General features: G+C 36.2%; 1 protein-coding gene across 1 annotated transcript in view; it reads right to left on the bottom strand.

Moving 5' to 3' along the window:
- The window catches only part of DCHS2 (dachsous cadherin-related 2), a gene marked incomplete at both ends in the record, with an annotated part of 285,527 nt that overhangs the window by 38,323 nt on the left and 234,907 nt on the right, over positions 1 to 12,297 (bottom strand). The window contains one exon of the mRNA XM_082837826.1: positions 895 to 1,008. Within this exon, the coding sequence (XP_082693952.1) occupies positions 895 to 1,008 (114 nt within the window). The remainder of the gene's footprint in view (positions 1 to 894; positions 1,009 to 12,297) is intronic.

Raw genomic sequence — 12,297 nt, 5'->3', positions numbered from 1 at the left:
TAATATAGAAATTATTAAAAACATTCTTCTTGAGGTTGACAACGAAGCAGTAGATACATATCCACTACATAGTTGTTAGTTAAAAAAAGTATGTTCCAAATAATCAATTGGTATTCATTTAAAGCACAATAATGGTCTTATTAAAGTTAAATTTAATACATGCTGTATTTGGAAGTAATTTCTTTACCACCACATAGAAACCTTTCCAGCCATCCTTTTTTGTTGCACTGTTGACATTAAGTGGCAAATCAGAAGAATCTCTGATGAAAATTTCCTAAGGCTACACATGTGTGTTTATTTTCAATTCAGACCCATTCTCATTGATCTCCCTACTACATCTCCAATTCTCCCAAATGGATAGGTAAATCTCCCTACTACATCTCCAATTCTCCCAAATGGATAGGTAAATCTCCCAAATGGATAGGTAAATTTCTTTACCACCACATAGAAACCTTTTCAGCCATCCTTTTTTGTTGTACTGTTGACATTAAGTGGCAAATCAGAAGAATCTCTGATGAAAATTTCCTAAGGCTACACATGTGTGCTTATTTTCAATTCAAACCCATTCTCACTGATCTCCCTACTACATCTCCAATTCTCCCAAATGGATAGGTAAATCATAAATAGAAACCATGTTATCATCAAATAACAAGTAGGGTAGGATAGGTACTGTTTAATTTGGAAATGTGAATAGACTTCTTAAGGAATACATATAAACAAATAGTTCTTGATTTCTCATCAGCCAGAATAAAAAACTCTATGTTGTTTACCTTTTAAATTATTTACCTCTAATTTCTACCTTTCAAATTTTGAGTTTTCTTTGCAGAAGTATGTCTTATTAGTAACATTAAGTGGAGCAGAAAATAAAGCTATTAGAAGGTAGAGAAGGATTACCTGAGTTGGAGCACAAGGAAAAAACTCCATCTTCATTTCCACTAAAAATTGAATATTTAATGTTGTCCCGAACTGAGTCAGTAGCAAAAGCTTTTATAGTCACAATAGAAGTACCTGTAAAAATTAGGTTAAAAAAAAAGAGCTTTAGGAAAAGAAAATTCAGGAAAAACAAGAGCAAACACAGAGTGGTTATTATTTGCCTATTATATTTTCACTTGTCATTCAGTCAATGATTATTTATTGAGTGTCTTCAAAAAGCCAAGCCCCATGCTAGGTGCTGGGGATATAGCAACAAGCAAGGTAGAAAAGATCTCTGTCTTCTTGATGGTTATTAACTGATGGAAGGAGATGAACAATAAGCCATTAAAGAAATACATAATCAAGGTAGATTTCAGATATGCTAAGTTCCCTGAAAAGAAATAAACAAGATTATGTGATATAAAATACTTTTTCTGCAGGGAGGTGGATACCCCTTCGCAGAGGCCTCAGAGGAATGACATTCCAGTTGAACTTTGAAGCATGAGAAGCCATAGAAAGAGTGGGAAGAAAAGGATTCTAGGAGAAAGAAGAGCAGCACAGAAGCCCTGGGCTGGGAGAGGGCTTGGTTTGGTGAGGCACAGTGCATAGGGGAAATGTGGATGGTGAAGACAGTGTCGAGGTGGGAGGGACTAGATTTTACTCTAAGTGCAATGGGAAGATACAGAAGCATTTAAAGGAAATAAGTAAAATCATCTGATTTACTTTTAAAAGGCATCAATCTCACTGCTGTCTGGACAACAAGGAGCTGTAAGAAAGGAAAAGAAATACTGCAATAGACCATGCAAGAGACAACAACCTAGAATAGTGGTGGGGGGGATGAGAAGAAGGGGACAAATTAAAGACATATGCTGACACATTTCCCTGAACATTGCATGGGATGTGGGAAAGGAGGTAACAAGGGTATAAATATAAGAAATCTTCCTGGGCTTCCCTGGTGGCGCAGTGGTTGAGAGTCTGCCTGCCGATGCTAGGGGACACGGGTTCGTGCCCCGGTCTGGGAAGATCCCACATGCCGCGGAGCGGCTTTGCCTGTGAGCCAGGCCGCTGAGCCTGCGCGTCCGGAGCCTGTGCTCCGCAGCGGGAGAGGCCACAACAGTGAGAGGCCCGAGTACAGCAAAAAAAAAAAAAAAAAAAAAAAGAAATCTTCCTTTAACCAGTTTACAGTAGCCTTGTAGGTAAAAGCAACCCAACTAGAAAGTAACCAAGGTCTTAACTGCATGATACAGATTCATTCAAGAATTGTTAAGCTAGGGCAGGGGCAGTAAAGAGATAACTTCAAGGGAAAAACAGAAATTGATTTAGGGGTAAGAATTAGAGAAGAAAGAAGGAAGTCATGTCAGTTTCTAGGAAACAGACTGATTACCAGCATAAGAGAAGAATCAGCAAGGACTGACAGAGATAATAAGACAATTGGTATGATTAGAACTGCAATTTCACTGGGAGGATTTTCAAGAATCCATCTGGGCCCCAAGTTAGCACCTTGCCGTCTTTGTTTATAATATCTTATGCCCTTTGCTGCTAACCTCTGCTTTGCTTCCTGTCTTGGTTGTCCATTTGTATCCCTCCTATGACTGCCTGTCCTGTTTTATTTTTAAGTATTTTTATTTAATCAACTTTATTATGGTAAAACTTACTTACAATAACATACACATAGTTTAAGTATATAGTTCTATATACTACACATGTCTATATATGACTATACACACCTGTAACAACTATACACACCTGTGTAGCCACCATCACAATCAAGATGTAGAATATTTCTATCACTTCAAAAAGTTCTCTCAGACCCTTGGACAGTCTACATTTGTTTATCCATTACTTACATATGGGCATTTGGGTTGTTTTCAGTATGGGGCTTATGAATAAAGCTGCTATCAACATTTATGTAAAAGGGCTTGATGGCCACATGTCTTCATTCCTGAGGGGTAAACACCTACAGTAAGTGTATGTTTAACCTGCATACACTGTTAACTGCCAAACTATTTTCCAAAGTGGTTGTTCCATTTTATTTATTTATTTATTTATTATTGATGTATAGTTGATTTATAATGTTGTGTTAGTTTCTGGTGTACAGCAAAATGATTAACTTATACATATATATACATAATATTTTTCATATTCTTTTCCATTATGGTTTATCACAGGATATTGAATATATTTCCCTGTGCTATACAGTAAGATCTTGTTTTTTTTTACTGTGGTTGTACTGCTTTACATTCCTGTTAGCAACATACAGGAATTCCAGTTGCTCTACATCCACTGGTATTGTCAGTCTTTTTAATTTTGGTCATCCTAGTGGGTGTGTAGTGGTGTCTCACTGTGGATTTAATTTTAACCTCCCTAATGTCTGATGATGTTGAGCATCTTTTCATGTGCTTATTGGACATTTCCAATCCCCTTTTTAGTTCATCTTTGTACTTTGCCTTCTTGTTCTCTATTTACCCACCATTTCTGATAATTCTTTACTCATCCTGACCCTCTTGTCTTAGGCCTATAACTTATGGCATCTACTTTAGACTCCCACTCTGGCAATGACCCTGCCTCTCCTCTTAACTTTCATCCTGACCTATAGGATGCTGTCTACTGGCAAAGGCATGTTGCACTGAGTGGGAGAGATGAGAATGAGGTGGATTCTGTAGGAGGCTCTCTGACTGGTGAGTATGTATCACTGGGGGCCTGATATAAGATGGTGTCAGCAAAGCACCAGAGGAAAAGTGAAAGGAAACATTTGATAAGGAAACAGGTGTCAGAGATGAGTACATATCAGGGCTCATTAGCTCAGATGCTTTTTGGTAAAAGCAAGAAGCATGGACATATATAGGAGCCAGATGGGTGGAGGAGGCCAGAGACTGCCTGATGCGACTAAGGCACTCAGCTTTAACTTATTACTGCCAGCAGGGAAAGCAGGTTTCAGGATACTGGGGATTCTGGTCTTTCCAAGAGAAGGTCAAAAATTGATATTTATTTTCATGTGAAATCCCCCAATTCCCAAATGTCAGAAAATATTTAATTTAGGGAGAAAAATAAGCCACCACCTGGGTTGAACAAAATATTGCTGTGGCTTGACTACAGTCCTGTGTCTGGCCATTTACCATTTCTGATAGAGAAGATGAATTTCTCCTTTTTTGTTACCAGACCTTCTAGCTCTTAGATGGTGGTACTTATTTGTCACTCATGAACTTGTTCAGAACACACTTGAAGACTGATCTTACCTCTCTGCTAAAATTGAACTAAATTCCATGAGAGCAGAAGAGCTTTTCTATATATTTGTATTCTATATATTTTTATAAATCTAGATTAGTTTTGCCTCTAAAGTTTCATGTACTTGCAAATCATACAATAACTGTCTTCTTTGCCTTAGCACACATTTTTGAGAATCAAACATGTTGTTGTGTGTATCAAATATTTGCTGCTTTATATGTTCCAAATGAAGAAACAAGATAAAACCCCAGAAAAACAACGAAGTGAAGTAGGGATAAGCAATCTACCTGATAAAGAGTTCAAGATAATAATCATAAAGATGCTCAAAGAACTTGGGAGAAAAATGGATGAGCACAGAAGTTTAACAAACAGTTTGAAAATTTAAAAATGAACCAAAAAGAGATAAATACAGTAAATGAAATTAAAAATTCACTGGAATAAATCAACAGTAGATTAGATGATACAGAGGAATGGATCACTGACCTGGAAGACAAAGTATCAGAAATCCCTCAAGTTGAACTGAAAAAAAAAAAAAAAGGGATAAAAAAATGAAGATAGTTTAAGAGACCTCTGGGACAACATCAATATTAACATTCACATTTTAGGGGTTCCAAAAGAAAAGAGAAAGAAAGGACATATTTGAAGACAAAAAAACTGAAGACGTCCCTAACCTGGGAAAGGAAACACACCTCCAGGTCCAGGAAGCACAGAGAGTCCCAAACAGGATCAACACTAAAGAGATGACACTAAGACACATTGTGATTAAAATGTCAAAAATTAAAGATAAAGAGAGAATATTAAAAGCAGCAAGGGAAAATCAATAAGTTACATACCATGGAATCCCATATGGCTATCAGCTGACTTTTCAGCAGAAGCTCTGTAGGCCAGAAGGGAGTGGCATGATATAGTTTAAATGATGAAAGAGAAAGACTTACAACCAAGAACACTGTACTCAGCAACAGTCTCATTCAGATTTGAAGGAAAGATCAAAAGTTTTACAGATGAGCAAAAGCTAAAAGAGTTCAGCAACAGGAATCCAACTTTCTAAGATATGGTAAAGGCATTTATTTCTCTAAGCAAAAAAGGAAAGGCCACAGCTAGAAATATGAAAGTTACAAAAGGAAAAATTTCACTGGTAAAGGCAAATATAAGTAAAGGTGGTAGATCAACCCCTTATAAAGCTAGAATGGAGGCTAAAAGACAAAAGTAGTCAAATCATCTACATTCACAATAAGTAGTTAAGGGATACACAAAACAAAAAGATGTAAAACATGTCAAAAACAGTAAATGCTCTGGAGTCAAAATGTAGGGTTGTTAAAATGTATTCAAACTAAGAGATCAGCAACTTAAAATAATGATATATATATATACACACACACACACACACACATATACATGTGTGATTTATATACATAGCTATATATAAACCACAAACTAAAAATCTATAACAGACACAACACAAAACAGAGAAAGGAATCCAAATATAACACTAAGACAATCATCACAAGGGCAGAGAGCAAAAAGAAAAAAGGAACAGAAAGAACTACAAAAACACCCCCCAAACAATTAACAAAATGGCAATAAGACATACCTATCAATAATTACTTTAAATGTAAATGGACTAAATGCTCCAATCAAAGACATAGAGTGGCTGAATGAATATAAAAACAAGACCCAAATATATTCTGCCTACAAGAGACCCGCTTCAATCTAAAGACACACATAGATTGAAAGTAAGGGGATGGAAAAAAGTATTACATGCAAATGAAAATGAAATGAAAGCCAGGGTAGCAGTACTTTATATCAGACAAAATAGGCTTTAAAAAAAAGACAGTAATAAGAGACAAAGAGGGACATTACAGAATGATAAAATTATTATTCCAAGAAGATATAACAATTGTAAATATATATGCACCTAAAATAGGAGCACATAAATATGTAAAGAAAATATTAACAGACATAAAAGGAGTAATTGACAGTAATACAATAATAGTAGCAGACTTTTAACACCCCATTTACCTCAATAGAGAGACCATCCAGACAGAAAATCAATAAGGATATACCAGCCTTAAGCAACACATTAGACCAGGTAGACTTAACAGATATGTATAGAACATTCCACACCAAACCAGCAGTATACACATCATTTTCAAGTGTTCATCAATAGATGAATGGATAGAGAAGATGTGGTATATATGTGCAATGGAATATTGCTCAGCCTTGAAAAGAAGGAAATCTTGCCTGTTGTGACAATATGGATGGAAATAAGTCAGGCAGAGACAGACAAATACTATAGGATTTCACTTACATGTGGATTCTAAAAAATAAAACAAATGAACAAACATAACCAAACAGAAACTGAATCATAGATACATACAAAGAACAAAGAGCTGGTTGCCAGAAGGGAGGAGAGAAATAGATGAGGGAGATTACAAGGTACAAATTTCAGATACAAAATAAATGAGTCATGATTTTGAAATGTACAGTGTGGGGAATAGAGTCAATAATTATGTAATATCTTTGTATGGTAACAGATGACAACTAGAATTATAATGGTGATAATTTTGAAATGTACAGATATATCTAATTTCTGTGTCATGTACCAGGAACTAACATACTGTCATAGGTCAATTATACTTCAAAAATGAACAAACAAACACACATAAAAAAGATCAAACTTGTTACCAGAGGCAGGGTCATGGTGGGTAGGGGAATTGGATGAAGGTGGTCAACAGGTACAAACTTCCAGTTACAGGATAAATAAATATTAGGAATGTGATGTACAGCAGATTAAATAGAATTAACACTGCTCTATGTTACATATAAAAGTTGTTAGGAGAGTAAATGCTAAGAGCTCTCATCACAAGGAGAAAAATTTTTTTCTATTTCTTTAGTTTTATGTCTATATGAGATAATGGATGTTCACTAAACTTATTGTAGTAATCATTTCATAATGTATCTAAGTCAAATCATGATGTTGTACACCTTAAACTTATACAGTATTGTATGTTAATTATAGCTCAATAAAACTGGAAGAAAAATATTGTTCCTTTGTACACCTATTAAGTAGGTGCTTAATAAGTATAGAAAGGTGGGAGGGAATAGAGGAGACAGAGAGAGGAAGTAAGGAAAAGAGGTGATCACTGAAGTGTTACAGGCTGGGAGATTAGAAAAATGCTCCTCTGCCTTCAGGACTGTTCTAAAACAACAGCAACTATTATTTTTTAAATTATTCAATGCAAGAACACCACTTCTGATAGTGGGATTTGCAGTAGTTGAAAAAAATAGCACCTATTCAAGATCTCTACTGGGTTTCCTCATTGAATCCTACTGTGGAGGGCCTAGGAACAAGCTTGAAACCCATCCTGATACAGTCCATAGTAGAGACAATCCCTAAATGAAGTCAAATTGACATATTTTTTTCCCGGATAGGTAAAAGGTTTTCACTAAAAAGAAAAGAAGAAAGAAAAGGCCTTGGAACAGACAATATTTACCCCAGGAGCCTTTTCAACACTTAACACTCAAAGAAAAGTGAAATGAACACTATAAATATTAAAGGAAACACATATGTGATATTGTCCACAAAACTGAAAATTCAGTGAAAAAGGCATAAAACAATATCCATAATGGAGAAAGGACACGAAAACCAAAACTGGATGTGTTACTCTGTTTTAAAACATTATGTTTTGAGCTTTCCTGGTAGCGCAGTGGTTGAGAGTCCGCCTGCCGATGCAGGGGACACTGGTTCATGCCCCGGTCTGGGAGGATCCCACATGTCGCGGAGCGGCTGGCCCCGTGGGCCATGGCTGCTGGGCCTGCACGTCCGGGGCCTGGGCTCCTCAATGGGAGAGGCCACAGCGTTGAGGGGCCCGCATACCACAAAAAAACAAAACAAAACAAAACAAAAAAATACATTATGTTTAAAATAAACTGTGACAAAGTTTAAAATCATTTATCAGAGTTTCCAAATGATTATTCTTTTCAAACAAGTTATGAAGTCATTCAGTCACAAAATAAAGGATTTTAATCAATCCTTTTCAGTCAAGTTACTACATATGTTGAGAACTCTCAAATTGCATTATAATCTGATGCTTATTTTGTTACATTTCAGGAGACCTTGTTAATATAAAGATGTCTTACATTTTTGGTAGGAATATGCCTTCACAGTACTGCAGTACATTTTATCTTCAGTGCTACATCACAATTCTGTGCTTCCTGATACAACTTATTTTTTAAACACAGGAAATTTTGTTTCAACTGCCTTGTCACATATTCTTAACAATGGCAGTAAGAAGAGAAACAGCCACAACGGCAAGATGTACGGTCTTGCTGATGGCCTTTATTCATGGGTTAGAAGGCTTATTACATGCCCAATCACAAAAGAAAACATGGAGATTGCTTGTATGTAAAAGAACAAAGATGAGTACAGAATTGCAAATAAGAATCATATATGGCCTCTCTCATGAAAGGAGCAATCCTATTTTTATTGCAACTAAAATGTTCATAGTATCAAATGGAACAGTAGCACACAAAAAATATCATTCAATGAAAATACTACAAATTAGATACTGAAGTCAGCAAAGATTAAATATGAGATTGCCTGAGAAAATAGGAAATAACTAAAGGGTCTGGAATTCTTCTAGGTCTTGCCTTATTGTACACATTTTAAGTAAAAGTCTGTCTCTGGGCATCTGGATAAAACTTACAATTACTGCTCATTTCACATCAAGGTAAAAATGGTAAAACATAAAAACCAATACTGAACCTTCCAACAAACAAAAGCCCAGGACCAGATGACTTCACAGGCAAATCCTATCAAACATTTAGAGAAGAGCTAACACCTATCCTTCTCAAACTCTTCCAAAATACAGCAGAGGGAAAAACACTCTAAAAATCATTCTACGAGGCCACCATCACCCTGATACCAAAACCAGACAAAGATGTCACAAAGAAAGAAAACTACAGGCCAATACCACTGATGAACATAGATGAAAAATCTTCAACCAAATACTAGCAAACAGAATCAAACAGCACATTAAAAGGATCATACACCATGATCAAGTGTGGTTTATCTGAAGAATGCAAGGATTCTTCAATACATGCAAATCAATTAATGTGATACACCATATTAAAAAACTGAGGGAAAAAAACATATGATCATCTCAATAGATGCAGAAAAAGTTTTTGACAAAATTCAACACCCATTTATGATAGAAACCCTCTGGAAGGTAGGCATAGAGGGAACTTACTTCAACATAATAAAGGCCATATATGACAAAACCACAGGCAACTTTGTCCTCAATGGCGAAAAACTGAAACCATTTCCACTAAGATCAGGAACAAGACAAGGTGGCCCACTCTCACCACTGTTATTCAACATAGTTAGGAAAGTTTTAGCCACAGAAATCAGAGAAGAAAAAGAAATAAAAGGAATCCAACTCAGAATAGAAGAAGTAAAACTGTCACTGTTTGCAGATGACATGATACTATATATAGAGAATCCTAAAGATGCTACCAGAAAACAACTAGAGCTAATCAATGAATTTGGTAAAGTAGCAGGATGCAAAATTAATGCATAGAAATCTCTTGCATTCCTATACACTAATGATGAAAAATCTGAAAGAGAAATTAAGGAAACACTCACATTTACCATTGCAACACAAAGAATAAAATACCTAGGACTAAACCTACCTAAGGAGACAAAAGAACTGTATGCAGAAAACTACAAGACACTGATGAAAGAAATTAAAGATGATACAAACAGATGGAGAGATATACCATGTTCTTGGATTGGAAGAATCAACATTGTGAAAATGACTCTACTACCCAAAGCAATCTACAGATTCAATGCAATCCCTATCAAACTACCGCTGGCATTTTTCACAGAACTAGAACAAAAAATCTCACAATTTGTATGGAAACACAAAAGACCCCAAATAGCCAAAGCAATCTTGAGAAACAAAAACGGAGCTGGAGAAATCAGGTTTCCACACTTCAGACTATACTACAAAGCTACAGTAATCAAGACAGTATGGTACTGGCACAGAAACAGAAATATAGATCAATGGAACAGGATAGAAAGCCCAGAGATAAACCCACGCACATAAGGTCACCTTATATTTGATAAAGGGGGAAAGAATATACAATGGAGAAAAGACAGCCTCCTGAAAAGTAGTGGTGGGAAAATTGGACAGCTACATGTAAAAGAATGAAATTAGAACACTCCCTGACACCATACACAAAAATAAACTCAAAAAGGATTAAAGACCTAAACATAAGGCCAAACATTATAAAACTCTTAGAGGAAAACATAGGCTGAGTACTCTATAACATAAATCACAGCAAGATCCTTTTTGACCCTCTTCCTAGAGAAATGGAAATAAACAAAAATAAACATATGGGACCTAAAGAAACTTAAAAGCTTTTGCACAACAAAGCAAACCATAAACAAGATGAAAAGACAACCCTCATAATGGGAGAAAATATTTGCAAATGAAGCAACTGAGAAAGGATTAATCTCCAAAATTTACAAGCAGCTCATGAAGCTCAATATCAAACAGACAAACAACCCAATCCAAAAATGGGCAGAAGACCTAAATAGACATTTCTCCAAAGAAGATACGCAGATTGCCAACAAAAACGTGAAAGAATGCTCAACATCACTAATCATTAGAGAAATGCAAATCAAAACTACAATGACCTATCACCTCACACCAGTCAGAATTGCCATCATCAAAAAATCTAGAAACAATAAATGCTGGAGAGGGTGTGGAGAAAAGGGAATCTTCTTGCACTGTTGGTGGGAATGTAAATTGATATAGTCACTATGAAGAACAGTATGAAGTTTACTTAAAAGACTAAAAATAGAGCTACCATACAACCCAGCAATCCCACTACCAGGCATATACCCTGAGAAAACCATAATTCAAAAAGAGTCATGTGGGCTTCCCTGGTGGCGCAGTGGTTGAGAGTCTGCCTGCCAGTGCAGGGGTTGTGGGTTCATGCCCCGTCTGGGAGGATCCCACATGCCACGCAGTGACTGGGTCTGTGAGCCATGGCCACTGAGCCTGCACGTCCGGAGCCTGTGCTCTGCAACGGGAGAGGCCACAACAGTGAGTGGCCCACGTACCGCAAAAAAAAAAAAAAAAAAAAAAAAAGCGTCATGTACCACAATGTTCATTGCAGCCCTATTTACAATAGCCAGGACATGGAAGCAACCTAAGTGTCCATCAACAGATGAATGGATAAAGAAGATGTGGCACATATATACAATGGAATATTACTCAGCCATAAAAAGAAATGAAATTGAGTTATCTGTAATGAGGTGAATGGACCTAGAGTCTGTCATACAGAGTGAAGTAAGTCAGAAAGAGAAAAACAAATACCATATGCTAACACATATATATGGTATCTAAAAAATGGTTCTGAAGAACTTAGGGGCAGGACAGGAATAAAGGCGCAGATGTAGAGAATGGACTTGCAGACACGGGGAAGGGGAAGGGGAAGCTGGGTGAAGTGAGAGAGTGGCATGGACTTATGCATACTGCCAAATGTAAATAGATAGCTAGTGGGAAACAGCCACATAGCACAGGGAGATCAGATCAGTGCTTCGTGTCCACCAAGAGGGGTGGGATAGGGAGAGTGGGATGGAGATGCAAGAGGGAGGAGATATGGGGATATATGTATATGTATAGTTGATTAAGCAGAAACTAACATACCGTTGTAAAGCAATTATACTCCAATAAAGATGTTAAAAAAAAAGGAATACTGTACCTTCAATTTCCATGAGGTAAGTGAAACATATAGAAGCATTTACCTTTTACATTTTCAGGCTTTTATGAATTTCATTTTAAGTCTAACATTGAATAAGAAAAGTATAACACATTTAATGTTCTTGTTCTTTTCTTCTCTACAAAAATACTGTTAAAACACTACCACCACCTACAGCAACATTTAAAGGCAGAATTATATAACAATAAATGCAGTGGGAGTATAAAAATCAATATTTGTGGATATATTTAGGTAAAATAATTATGAGAATTTTTATTTAGAGTTGTCCTGAGTAAATAATTCTAGAGTTTTACTTTTGTTATTTCTAAGCAATGCAAGCATTTTCTTATAGATGACTGACTTGAGAAAGATATTTTTAAACATCTGGAT

This window comes from Leucopleurus acutus (genome assembly GCF_964270905.1).
Source record: "Leucopleurus acutus genome assembly, chromosome: 4".
Lineage (NCBI taxonomy): Eukaryota > Metazoa > Chordata > Mammalia > Artiodactyla > Delphinidae > Leucopleurus > Leucopleurus acutus.
Note: the sequence above shows the minus strand (reverse complement) of the source record. Positions and strands in the feature narration are given on the sequence as shown.